At 44.7% G+C, this 13,497-nt stretch overlaps 1 protein-coding gene and 1 pseudogene across 7 annotated transcripts in view; one reads left to right on the top strand and one right to left on the bottom strand.

Annotated features, from left to right (window-relative positions):
- The first annotated feature begins 2,545 nt into the window (after positions 1-2,545).
- SAV1 (salvador family WW domain containing protein 1) overlaps positions 2,546-13,497 on the top strand; it is a 29,398-nt gene continuing 18,446 nt past the window's right edge. For 2 of the 7 annotated variants that reach the window (XM_036306468.1, XM_036306459.1), the window contains exons 1-2: positions 2,548-2,999; positions 6,981-7,424. In XM_036306468.1, coding sequence (XP_036162361.1) covers positions 2,906-2,999; positions 6,981-7,424 — 538 coding nt within the window. In that variant the 5' untranslated portion in view covers positions 2,548-2,905. Of the gene's footprint in view, positions 3,000-3,081; positions 3,101-6,980; positions 7,425-13,497 lie in introns of those variants that run through there. The other 5 variants (XM_036306505.1, XM_036306490.1, XM_036306514.1 and 2 more) reach the window with 5 other exon arrangements.
- Positions 10,893-11,389, bottom strand: LOC118676742 (annotated as a pseudogene).

Raw genomic sequence — 13,497 nt, 5'->3', positions numbered from 1 at the left:
CAAAGCATCTATATTTAAGGATTGGATTCAAAGTTCACATACCGCTATGCATTGCTACTGCTGATGCTGCCTGCAGATTGTTGATTCTGGAATGTACCCTTCTTGATAAAAAGGCAAATTATAGCTTAAGAAGAGCACCTAATTGAGGCTTTCTCTCTGCTGCAATTCAAATAATTGAAATAGTATTGAAAAGGGGAGTATTTTGTAAGGAACATGGGTGGTTTTCAAAACAACTGTGTCAGGAACACTCTGGACTCACATTAGCAGGATTCTTAATGCGCCATAGCAGAAAAAGGTCCAAAATGCAAGTAGAAAACCCGGGTGCAGAGATTAGTCTGCCACTACCCAGGGACATAACCTGAGGCAAACATTTAATTTTTCTAGTTTTGTTCCCACATCAATAAGATGAGTTAGCCTAGCTGATCTCAATTCTTTCTCCATTATAAAATTCTATGATTCTATGTGAAAGGCATCCTGTATTTCAGTCTGTGGGAAAACCCCAGGTGTGAAGAGCTGGCTTTCTGAACAAATGCCCTGATATCCTTTTGTTCTCTCATCTTCTGAGGGAAGCCCTGGACAGGATCCTGGCACTGCATTGGCACCCGCTTCTCTCCTTCATCCCCCGCCTTCCTATCCTATCTGTAACAAAACCCCATTGTCTATTCATGTATGTTTCATTACATTTTCTTCTCCAGCTGTGTAGCACTGGTCTTCGTACTGAACCACAGGAACAAGTAACTGCTTTTCTAAGGTTTTCTAAGGTTTCTTTTAGAGGACAATATGCTATTCTATTGAGCTCCATTCTGCTCTATTGTTAAGATTTACATCCCCATGGGAGTGTTCCTTGAGTTCTCTCTCTCTCTCTCTCTCTCTCTCACACACACACACACACACACACATTCTGTATTCAATCTGTCAGCAGATCCTGTTGGCTGTCTTTAAAATATGTCCAAAATCTGCCCACTTATCTTCTCCACTGCTGTCACTCTGGTCCAAGCCAGCAAGGGCTTCCGATTGATCTTCCTCCCTTTACCCTGGCTCCCATTCAGCCCGCTCTCGGCCCAGCCTCGGCAGCGCTCCTACCAGAACACTAAGTCCGATCGGACTTACAGTGAAATCCCTTGCCGGGGCCCACAAGGCTTAGGCGCCCCAGCCATTGCCATCCATCCAACCTGATTTCCCCTACTCTCCTCTGCGCCAGCGACCCGACCTTCCCTTCCTCCAAGCTGCTCGGAGCATGGCAACCTGGGGCGGCCTTGCACGTGCTTTCTGCCCGGAAGACCAGAGAGCGGCTAGCTAACCGGTTCCCTCACCGGGTCACCGCCGGCAGTCTCCTCCGGTTATCCCATCACCGTCCAGAGGTTCTCAACCTGTGGGTCGCGACCCCTTTTGCGGTCCAACGACCCTTTCACAGGGGTCGCCTATGACCATCCTGCATATCAGATATATTTACATTACGATTCATAACAGTAGCAACATTATAGTTATGAAGTAGCAACGAAAATAATTTTATGGTTGGGTCACAACAGGAGGAACTGTATTTAAAGGGCCAGAAGGTTGAGAACCACTGCATCACACTGTCTAAAGTCCCAAGCCCTCTTTTTTCTTGTTTTGTTTTCACCTCGGCACTTGCCACTCTGTAACACTACTTGTTTCTTAATTTCCTTCTTTATTGTCTCTCTTCCCTACGTGAGTAAGGAATCTTGTCTGCTTCCTTGATTGCCTCACGGAGAGCAGCGCCCATCCTGGGCGCCCAGTGGGTGTCTGACGGCTCAGGAACGCAGGGCCAGCTCTGCACCAGGGGCGCCCACCGCCTGCAGAGACGGGCCATCTTCCACCACTCGGATCCTGAGCCTTAATGCTCAGTCTTCAACATTCTGAGACTGTGAGATTCCGCTCCAAGAGGACGTCTGTGGCGATCCAGTATAATGACGATAGTTAATGATTAAATAAAATTGGCTAACATCAAATTTATCTTAAATAAGAGGTAGTAGAAACTGCACTTTTTTTCCCTCCGTTTTGTCTTTTATCAGAGAGACACACTCCTTATATTTGTTTAATTTGTATTGGCCAGATCAATGTTTTCAACAAAAAGAGACTTCTAAATTGGGGGGGGGGGGGGGGGCGCGGCACTAGTCTGGGGGCTGTGGTCCTTTCATTCTATTCGCATTCTGCGTTATGAGGGCCCTGAATTTACCAAGAAACTCCAAAAGGGCGTCTGCACTCCAGGATGATGACGGGGACGCGTTCTGGAGGGGCGGGGGGGGGGGGGGGGCGCGTCACCGACTCCCTTCAAGTCCTGAGGGGACAATCTGTGGGAAGAGGGGGCTCCGCGGCGAGAGCTCGCGACCTCCGCGCTCGGCCTGGGCGGCGGCGTCCTCCTTTCCCGGCCTCGGGACTGCCTCTCGCTGAGGAGCCGCGAAGGCGGCCGCGGCCGTAGGGCAACCCGTTAGCTCCGAGCGGACGGGCCGGGGGGTCCCGAGCCGCGCCCCAGCCAGAGTGGGGGCGGGGCGGCCGCGGCGGCCGCGCAGCGTCGAGTTTCCCAGAATTCCCAGCGGCCGCGGGGAAAGTTTACGGGACGTAGGCGGCGGCGGCGGTAGCGGTAGCGGTTATTCGGCGGCCCGCGGCGGACCATGGCCCTGGCCCGGCGTCGCTGGCCTCTCCTCCTGGAGTCCTCGGGCGGCGTCGCGGGGCAGGCAGACTTCCGGGAAGGAACTGACCGGCGACTGAGCGGCGGCCGGCGCGCTTAGCGCCCCGAACATGCGGCTGTCCCTGCGGGCGACCCCGGGCTGCGGAGAGGCGGCGGCGGCGGCGGCGGCTCCGGAGGGAAGGAGGCGGCGGCGCCGGCGGAGGCGGCGGCGGGAACGGCCGGCACCCGGGGCGGTCTAGGGCCTCGGCGACCAGGATGCTGTCCCGAAAGAAAACCAAGAACGAAGTGTCCAAGCCGGCCGAGGTGCAGGGCAAGTACGTGAAGAAGGAGACGTCGCCCCTGCTGCGGAGTGAGTGTCGAGCCGGGCGCCCCCCTACCTGCCCCGGCGCACCCCTACCTGCCCCGGCGGCCGCGCCTCCCGCGCCTTTCCACTCCCCTGGTCTCTGTGAGGTAGTTTGGTTGGTTGGGTTTTACTTTTCAAGATGCCTGAAGTCGTGTTTGTTATTTGAAACCGACAAAGACTAAGAAACTTAAGCCAGTTTCCCCTCCTCCCCTCGCCCCCCTAAAAATAACAGCAAACTTCCCGGTTCCCTATGACTGTGTTGTTTTACTGGGGAAAAAAAAAAAAAAAGAAGAGGTCCCTTAGGAAATACATACTTAAATGACTGATCCCCTGATGCTAGAGGAGTCAGCGCGAGTGGACGGGAACACTTTGTTGCTCTTCTAGACACGTCGGGCTGTGCCTTGTGTTTGTAAACATTGCGGTGTCGCTCGCCCTCGCTGGACGGTGTGCGAACTGGGGCTGGAATTCCCGCTCCGCCGGGGACGCTGCGCCGGGAGGGGACGGCTGGCCGCGGCTGCACAGCCGCTACCCACGGCCTCATCGGCCTTAGGTCTCAGAGTAGAGGAACCACAATCGTGTGCATTTGGCGATAGTGATGAGAATTGCTTCCAATAAAAAAATCCCAAGGACCCCCACAAGACAAAAATACTCAAAGTGATTTGTCATATGTTAGGAGACATTACCAAAAGTGGTGGGGTTTTTTTAAGTACACATTTGTTTTTATTGATTTCAGAGAGGCAGGGAGAGGGAGAGGGAGAGAAACGTCAATGATGAGAATCATTGATTGGCTGCCTCCTGCATGCCCCTCACAGGGGATTGAACCTGCAACCTGGGCATGTGCCCTTGTCCGGAATTGAACCTGGGACCCCTTCAGTCCGCAGGCTGACGCTCTATCCACCGAGCCAAACCAGCTAGGGCCGTGGTTGGCAAACTGCAGCTCGCGAGCCACATGCGGCTCTTTGGCCCCTTGAGTGTGGCTCTTCCTAAGCCTTAGGAATACCCTAATTAAGTTAATAACAAGTACCTACCTATGTAGTTTAAGTTTAAAAAATTTGGCTCTCAAAAGAAATTTCAGTCGTTGTACTGTTGGTATTTGGTTCTGTTGACTAATGAGTTTGCCGACCACCGAGCTAGGGCAAAAGTGGTTTTTGTTTTTTTGTTTTTTCTTTAATAGGGTGCATTTCTACCCCCTAACCCCCAGCACCTTATTGCTGTTCAGTTTAAGTATTTGACTTTGGTTTTCCAGCTGAATCTTTTAAAACTTATTTCTGTCTTTTGAATTTTTAATACTTGCTGTGTGTTCAGATCATTTGTGAGGTAAGGAGCTAGTATTTTTGGTGCTCATACTGCATGCTGGCTGTTTGTGTAGGTTTCTCTCTTGGAAGCTTGGGGTAACCTTGTGACTTAACCATTACCTCATATTATAATTGGGAAAGCTGTTCATAGAGATTCCTAGTATTTGCCCAAAATCACACAGAAAGGGGTGGGGAGCATGTTTTTCCACTATAATTACATCATCAACCTTCCAGATTTAACCTTGTATTTGCAGTACTTTCTTATAGAACAACAGAATAGATTTAAACGGGTGCACCGGTAACCAGAAACTTGATTTTTAAACCTTTTGTTGTTGTTAATCCTCATTCAAGGACGTTTTTTTCATTGATTTTTAGAAAGAGTGGAAGGGAGGGGGAGAAACAGAGAGAGAGAGAAACTAGATGTGAGAGAGACAGGAGAGACACATCAATTGGTTGCCTCCCACACACCGGGAGGGGCTGGGCTCAACAGAGATACCTTGCCCTTGACCAGAATGGAACTCAGGAGCTTTCAGTCCTTGGGTCGACTAACCACTGAGCAAACCAGCCAGGGCTTAAACCTTTTTTTAACAGTTCATTTTTGAGTTACACGTTCTCTCACATTTTGGACAAAGTTAATGATAACTTGCAGTGTGCTGCCAATAGTTTATTAAACATTGCTTGAAATCATGAAATATGTTTGTCATACCTTTAAGCAAATAATTTAATATTTTTTGTTTCAAGTGTTGAGACTTGTTTATTTAGGTATTAATTTCTGTCTAGAGTTTGATTCTGAAACTTATTGAGTGCCCGCTAATATTATTTACTCAATGAACTAATAAAAGTCTCTAGATCTGCCGAAACCGGTTTGGCTCAGTGGATAGAGCGTCGGCCTGCAGACTGAAGGGTCCCAGGTTCGATTCCGGTCAAGGGCATGTACCTTGGTTGCGGGCACATCCCCAGTGGGAGATGTGCAGGAGTCAGCTGATCCATATTTCTCTCTCATCGATGTTTCTAACTATCTCTCTCCCTTCCTCTCTGTAAAAAATCAATAAAATATATTAAAAAAAAAAAGTCTTTAGATCCAATGTTCTTCATGTATTTTGCTTTCTAACCATTAATGTCTAAACTATTTAAGTTCTGTATTCTGAAGTACTGTATCCTGAAAGCTATTGTTCTACTGTTCTCTTCTGTTTCAAGTTATAGTTACGTGTTTTAAAGGAGCCATAATTTCAGGCTTGGCTTTTTTTGTACTAATTCAACATTGTGTACCTCTATGAAATGAAATATTTCAATTTTAAAATTTTCATAGCTAGATGTTTGGCTTTTCCTTTTGCCATTATTATTTTATGTAATTCCAGGAATAGGAAGACCAAGTTAATAATTTAAAAATCTTTTTAAAGGATTCTACCTTTATATGTTTGGGAATAGCAATATGTTCTATTTTTTAAAAGAAAACAGATTACTAATTTTACACATTTATTCATGAGTATTTCATTAATATGTATTTCATAGTTAATCTTATTGATACTTTTCCGTAATATGTATGGTAGCATACAGAATATATTTGATTCAACACATTTGTACAAATTACAAATCCTTTCGAGTAGAGAAAGATTAATCAGCCTCAATTAAAAAAATAATTTAATCCTCACCTGAGGATATGTTTATTGATTTTTGTTTTGTTCTGTTTTGGTGTTTTTTTTTGGTTAATCCTCACCTGAGAATATTTTTTCTATTGCTTTTCAGAAAGAGTGGAAGGGAAGGGGGGTGGGGAGAGAGAGAAACACACATCAATGTGAGAGAAACATATTGACTGGCTGCCTCCCCCATGTACCCTGACCTTGTGTGGGGAGTGGACCCCACAACCCAGGTATTTGCTCTTGACCTGAAATCAAGCCCAAGACCCTTCATTGCATGGGCAGATGCTCTAACCATTGAGCAATCGGCCAGGGCTGTTCATTGATTTTCAGAGAGAGGAAATGAGAGAGAAAGAGAATGAGAAAGACATTGTTATAAGATACATCCATTGGTAGCCTCCCATGGCCTCCCAACCAGGAATTGAACCTGCAACCTTTTGATGTATGGGACAACACACAAACCAACTGAGCTACCTGGCTAGGGCAGCCTCAATTTTAAAATACCCAATAACTATCTTTTTTTTCAAATTGATTGATTTTTAGAGAGAGAGCGGAAGGTAGAGAGAAAGAGACAAACATAGATTTGTTGTATTTATAGTTCCACTTATTTATGCATACATTGGTTGATTCTTGTATTTGCCCTGACTTTGGATTGAACCCAAAACCTTGGCTATGCTCCAGCCCACTGAGTTATCTGGGCAGGACCCCCAAGTCCTATCTTAAATAAAAAAATTTAATTGTCGCTGTGGTTGAGTGTCAACCTACGAACCAGGAGGTCATGGTTCAATTCCCAGTCGGCACATGCCCAGGTGGTGGGCTCAATCCCCAGTATGGGGAGTACAGGAGGCAGCTGACCAATGATTCTCTCATCATTGATGTTCTTATCATTCTCCCCCTCACCCTTCCTCTCTGAAATCAATTTATTTATTTATTTATTTTTAATTTAATTGTGTTTTAAGTCCATTGAAATTTTGTATTTTGGGGTGATAGATGCAAATGAGCAACTTTTAAAAAGTGTTACTTATTGAAATGGTCATTTTATTGTTTCATTATAGATCTCATGCCTTCATTCATCCGGCATGGTCCAACAATTCCAAGACGAACTGATATCTGTCTTCCAGATTCAAGCCCTAATGCCTTTTCAGCTTCTGGAGATGGAATAGTTTCAAGGAACCAGAGTTTCCTTAGAACTCCAGTTCAAAGAACACCTCATGAAATAATGAGAAGAGAAAGCAACAGATTATCAGCACCTTCTTATCTTGCCAGGAGTCTAGCAGATGTCCCTAGGGAATATGGCTCTTCGCAGTCATTTTTAACAGAAGTTAATTTTGCTGTTGAAAATGGAGACTCTGGTTCCCGATATTATTATTCAGATAATTATTTTGATGGTCAGCGAAGGCGCCCACTTGGAGATCGTACACATGAAGATTACAGATATTATGAATACAACCATGATCTCTTTCAAAGAATGCCACAGAATCAGGGGAGGCATGCTTCAGGTAATTTAAAATTAGAACTACTATATTAGATTTATTAACACAATTTAAAAGATGCTCTTTTCTATATTTTCTTGGGAAGTCAACATATTCCTAAGGAAATTCTTCATTTTGCCAGTATTGCTGAGCCAGCTTGCAAATAATTATTAACCTACAATGAGGGAAAGAATTTTGTGTTCCTTTATTTTATTAACTCATTTTATAAAAACGGTACTTATTTGAAGGATATCTTTACTATTAACACTATGAACTTTGAAAACTTAGATAATTTAATGTATACAGTTGGATTGAATCTAGGTTAAGGTTTCAGAGAAACTGGACTTAAATGGGAAAAGGCAAGGCAGATAGGAAGAATCAGGGATGGTAGTTAATACCATGAGCAATTGCATCATTACTTAGCTAGAACCTGTACTGTTTCTCTTAACAAAACTGGTGTCGTAGTTCAATAATTAGTTCCCAAGTTGGTCAGACAGACTTATTGTGAAATAGTTAATCGTGTGTTAAGTATGTCTTTTTGTTGTTCTTTTATGAAATGAGCAAAAATATTAGTTATAAATTTTTGAAATCTGCTTTCCATATTTGCTGACTTGAGGATTCTTATAAAAGGAGCTGAAGATATAGGAGAAATGCACAATTTGCTTTAATCCTAAAGTACTGGAATACACCAAATAAACTGAAGCAAGCTGAAAATTAAACTTTTTCATCTGACTATTTTTTTCCTGTAAGTAGTTGTAGGCTTTAAATTTTGGCAGGTTAAAAATAAAAAAATACGTGAGACATCTATTTTGTAATCCACAAAATTTCAAATAAGCTAACAATACTTTGGAGCGTGAGTATTTTGCGTGTAGAAAACATTCATTTAGTCTGAGTCATATGTTTACCATTTTTCCCTGACCTTATTATTCCTCTTTGGTACCTTATTTGAAGGAACAAAACCAATATATGCAAAATAGTAACAAAACAATTTGTATACTTTGTGGTACTAACTGTAGGTACAATAGAGAGGCAGAAAAATATAGTCAGGGTAGGCTGGAATGATTGGTAGAAGAGATAGGACTTCATCTGTGCTTTTAGCTTGTATTTTAGATTAATGGGGGCAGATGAAGGGCATTTTAGTTGGAAATTTGGAAATAACCAAGTGAAAACAGAGTAGACACAATGCAAGTCCAAGGAGCTGTGTAGTTTTGCCTAGTTTGAATAAGATGTAAGGTGGAATGGAGATTTGTGGTCCAACAACAGGCTATAGGATTGAAACTTGAGTCAAGCAAAATCATTGCAGATTTAAAAAGGCAAATCATTTTATGAAAGCACTATTTAAAGATCAGTTTACTAGTTATACTTGGGGTACATTCCTAGAGAAAAGTGGACTGCAGATACCAGTGGTATTGCATAGGAAAAGGCAAATCTGTGATGTTTTTGAAGGAAAAATGAGACACATACGAGTTTGGGAATGAGTAAATCTCAAGTTTTGAAAATTGAGTAGTGTATGAAGCAAAATAGAGACAGATTTATAGGTAGAAAACAGGCAGACAGCTCGGAGGTGGGGGTGGGGGAGGGGGCAGGGAGGAGTTGGAAGGGTGGAGGGATTGAGCAAAAAAACCCCAAAACTCATGGTCATGGACAACAGTGGTGATTGTGGGAGAAAGTATGTTGGTAGGAGGGTAAGGATGTGATACAGACATTTATTTTCACAAGCTTTACATTTTGATTGCTGTTAGTAATGTAATAAGCATAAAAAAACGCATGGAAGGAAATAGTTTTGTAGTGAGTTAAAGAGAGTAGTAATTCCAGCCAATTGTTATTTAGACTTCCCAGAACACCTGTCTCAGTGATTAACTTCATTTTATTGTATTTAGCAGAAGTATGAAAGCAAGTTGTATAATATCCTAAAGGGTTTTAGGATCTAGCAAGTTCTACGTTTAGCTGTGAAATTTGACCTTTAGCCATTTGACCAACATATCAGTCAGACACTTATTGTATGTGCCAAACGAAGGAATCCTATTAACAGGAAGTCTTTAGTTAGAATACTAAAGGCAGATTGAATTCGTTTGTTCTGCACTTAAATAATTTAGTTTTATACAGTTTTAAGTAACAAACTTTAAAATATATTTTTAAAGACAACTGAAGACATCAAGTTATAAGAATCAAAATGGAAAGTGTTAGGCTTTACAAAAAAAAATCACTGGACTTTCTATGTATTCCAGGATATGCATAAATATGTAGTGAACCAGAGTCATCTTTGAGGAGGGGTTAATAATCTTTAGGGACACAAATTTATTTGTAATTATTTTGCAGAGGAAGTAGTTGGCTTGCTTCAACTCTTAGATCTCTTTATAAACATCTTGATTATAACATGGGCTATAATGTTTAATATTTATTAACCTGGAGCTTTTAGACCTCCATTAGAGTTCCAGATTCCATTTTGTTCTCTGTAGCTGTTATAAAATTAGGCAGCTAGAATTTTTGAGCTTTTTCTATAAGGACACATCTCATAGATATTTGCCTGGTTATATGAGATTATGTTCTTAGAGACATATCTAGTGAAAGCTTGGAAGAGAAACAAAATAATTCTTTTTTCTGTGTCTTTGGGAATTCATGTACCGGGTAAGCGAAAGTAGGTTTATAGTTGTGAGTACATGATACACAAAGCTATTATAATAATCATAACGTACCTTTTTCCATACCCATTAGCCCACCTCTATATTTAGCATATGAATGCTTTATTTTGTATAAATGGAAGGTGTGCGATTAGTTCCTGCAAATAGAAGTTATTTTGAGGATTATGAATGACACTCATTCTTCTGGGGCCAATTGAAATTATGAAAAACTATTTTTTTAATTTCTTGGTTGATTGCTTTGTTTGAGAAGGAGTGGGACAGGGGAGACAGTAAAAAACTATTTTTTCCTCATAGCTCAGAAACAAGATTCTCATTTTCCACTGATTGAATTCAAAATTGATGGTTTGCCTTTTATTAGTAGCAGTCATATTTTTCTTTGAAGAATTACAAATGATCTTTTGTTGCTAATATTACATGGTTGGTAATACTGTCATTTGACCTTATGCCATCTGTGTGGCCTTTGGTAAAGTAACTTACTTGAAACTTGGTTTCCTCAAACTCTGTAAATTGGTAGTGATTCTACTACCTCATTTGAGCTGTTTTGAGTATGAAATAGTACACATGGAAATGACTAGGGACAGAACAGACACTCAAAATTGTTAGCGTTCATGCCCTTTTTCCAGATTTGACATGTTTGTTACTAAAGTTTCAACTTTCTGGCTGAACTTAGAGTGGAGATCTGGTGTGTTAAAGCTTGCTATAGCCTTTTTCTTTTTTTAGTCTCCTATACATATTTATTATTAGTAATGCTTTAGGTTCCAATCTTTTTGTACTGTACATTTATCTCTCAATAGGCTTTTTTTTTTTTCCCCACACAAAGTTTTGATAATTCATTTCCCTTCTAGCCTGGGGCTCAGTACTTAGATGGCTTCTCTTCACCCTTTGGGTTGACAGTTTTCTCCAGGTTGCTGCTAATGATATGATAAAGCTCAGCATAGAAGGCCCTTAGGTCCAGGACCCATAGGCCACCTCATCTCGCTCGTGCACCAGGCTCGGTAATGCATTACATGGGTCTCCTTAGAGGCCTTGGCCACAGCATCCCCATGTTTTGAGAAGTACTTGGAAAATGGTTGTCTGGAAGGCTTCTACTTTGGTCTTGACTGCATTTACCCTCTCCAGCACCTTCTTCTGGATTGATAACCCAAAGTCATTTCCATCCTCAATCTTGGGGATCAGGTGCTGGATCTACATGATCACCAGAATACATTTTTCTTTGAGACTCCAGATTTCAGGCTTAACCAGGGCAAGCAGGGCCAAGAGCTTCTCATTCCCAGGGAGAAAGCCACACTTAGGCCACTTCCAAAGGTAACCAGTGAGTTTGTATTTTAGTATCTTTATGAATTCAGGGATTTTTTTTTTTTTTTTTTTTTTTTTTTTTTTTTTTTTTTTAGTTGAGAACCCTTTGCCTAACAAAAGGTTTCAAAAATGTATCCTTTTTCTTTTATATATATACTAGAGGCCTGGTGCACAAAAATTCGTGCACTCGGGGGGGGAAGGGGGGTCCCTCAGCCCGGCCTGTGCCCTCTCGCAGTCTGGGACCTCTCAGGAGATAACGACCTGCTGACTTAGGCCTGCTCCCGGGTGGCAGAGGGCAGGCCCAATCCCTAGGTGCAGCCCCTGATCAGGCTCAGAGCAGGGCCGATTGGGGACTTGGGGCGCCGCCCCATCATGCACAGAGCAGGGCGGATCGGGAGGTTGTGATGCCACCCTCAGTCACACTCAAGGCAGGGTCGATGGGTAGGTTGCGGCGCCACCCCGTCACGCACAGAGCAGGGCGGATCAGGGGGTTGGGGCGCTGCCCCCTGTCACGCACAGAGCAGGGCCCATCAGGGGGGTTGGGGCTCTGTACCCTGTCACACACAGAGCAGGGTCGATCAGGGGGTTGGGGAGCACCCCCCCTGTCACAGAGCAGGTCCTATCAGGGGATTGGGGAGCTCCCCCCTGTCACGCACAGAGCAGGGCCGATCAGGGGGTTGAGGAGCTCCCCCCTGTCACTCACAGAGTAGGGCCGATAGGGGAGTTGGGGCACCGCCCCCTGTCACACACAGCAGGGCGGATCAGGGATTTGGGGCACCGCACCCTGTCACACTCAGGGCAGTTCCGATGGGGAGGTTATTGCTCTACCCCGTCACACACACAGCAGGGCCCGTGGGGGGCGTTGGGGCGCCACCCTCTTTCACCCACAGAGCAGGGCCCATCAGGGGGTTGGGGCGCCGCCACTGTCACACTCAGGGCAGGGCCAATGGGGGGGGTGGTTGGGGCGCCGCCACTGTCACACTCAGGGCAGGGCCAATGGGGGGGGTGGTTGGGGCGCCGCACCCTGTCACACACAGAGCCGCAGGGCAATCAGGGGGTTGGGGCACCGCACCGTCACCCACAGAGCTGCAGGGCAATCAGGGGGCTGGGGAGCTCCCCCCTATCAGGCACAGAGCAGGGCTGATCAGGGGGTTGGGGCGCCTTCCCCTGTCACCAACAGAGCAGGGCGGATAGGGAGGTTGTGGCCCCGCCCCATCATACACGGAGCCGCAGGGTGATCGGGGTTTGGGCGCTGCCCCTTGTCACGCTGATCCCGGTGCCGGGAGGCCTTGTGGCTCCGCTGATCCCGCTGCTGGGAGGCATATTACCCTTTTACTATATAGGATAGAGGCCTGGTACACGGGTGGGTGCCGGCTGGTTTGTCCTGAAGGGTGTCCTGGATCAGGATGGGGGTCCCCACTGGGGTGCCTGGCCAGCCTGGATTAGGGGATGATGGCTGTTTGCAGCTGGTCACACACCCTTCAGGGTGGGGGTCCCCACTGGGGTGCCTGGCCAGTCTGGGTGAGGGGCTGAGGGCTGTTTCCAGGCTGGCGGGTGACTGAAGCTCCCAACCACTCCTTTTTTTTTTTTTTTTTTATTCTGGGCCAGCTTTAGCGCTGAGGCTTGGCTGCTGAAAGCAGGTATTTGGTTTGTTTGGGTTCTATAATCGAAACACTGTTTCAACTCCAGCTCTGAGATCCCGGCTGGCTGAAAGCAGGTTTCTGGCGTTTTGTTTAGCTTCTATATTTGTAACAATGTTTCAAACTGCAAGCTCAGAGGCCAGCAACGACAGGTGGGGAACGTTGGAGTCCTCCGTCACTGGAGCGAGCAAGCAAGCCTCATGTTCGCTTCAAGCTGCCTGGCTGCCGGCCGCCATCTTGGCTGGCAGTTAGTTTGCATATCGCCCTGATTAGCCAATGGGAAGGGTAGAGGAGGTACGGCTAATTACCATGTTTCTCTTTTATTAGATAGGATATATATATATATATATATATTTACATATATTTATATATATATATATATATATATATATATATATATATATATATTGATTTCAGAGAAGAAGGGAGAGGGAGAGAGATAGAAACATCAATGATGAGAGAGAATCATTGAGTGGTTGCCTCCTGCATGCCCCCTACTGGGGATCAAGCCCACAACCCAGG

This window comes from Myotis myotis, unplaced genomic scaffold (assembly GCF_014108235.1).
Source record: "Myotis myotis isolate mMyoMyo1 unplaced genomic scaffold, mMyoMyo1.p scaffold_m19_p_1, whole genome shotgun sequence".
Classification (NCBI taxonomy): Eukaryota; Metazoa; Chordata; class Mammalia; order Chiroptera; family Vespertilionidae; genus Myotis; species Myotis myotis.
The sequence above is the reverse complement of the archived record's forward strand: the minus strand, read 5'-3'. Positions and strand labels throughout refer to the sequence as shown.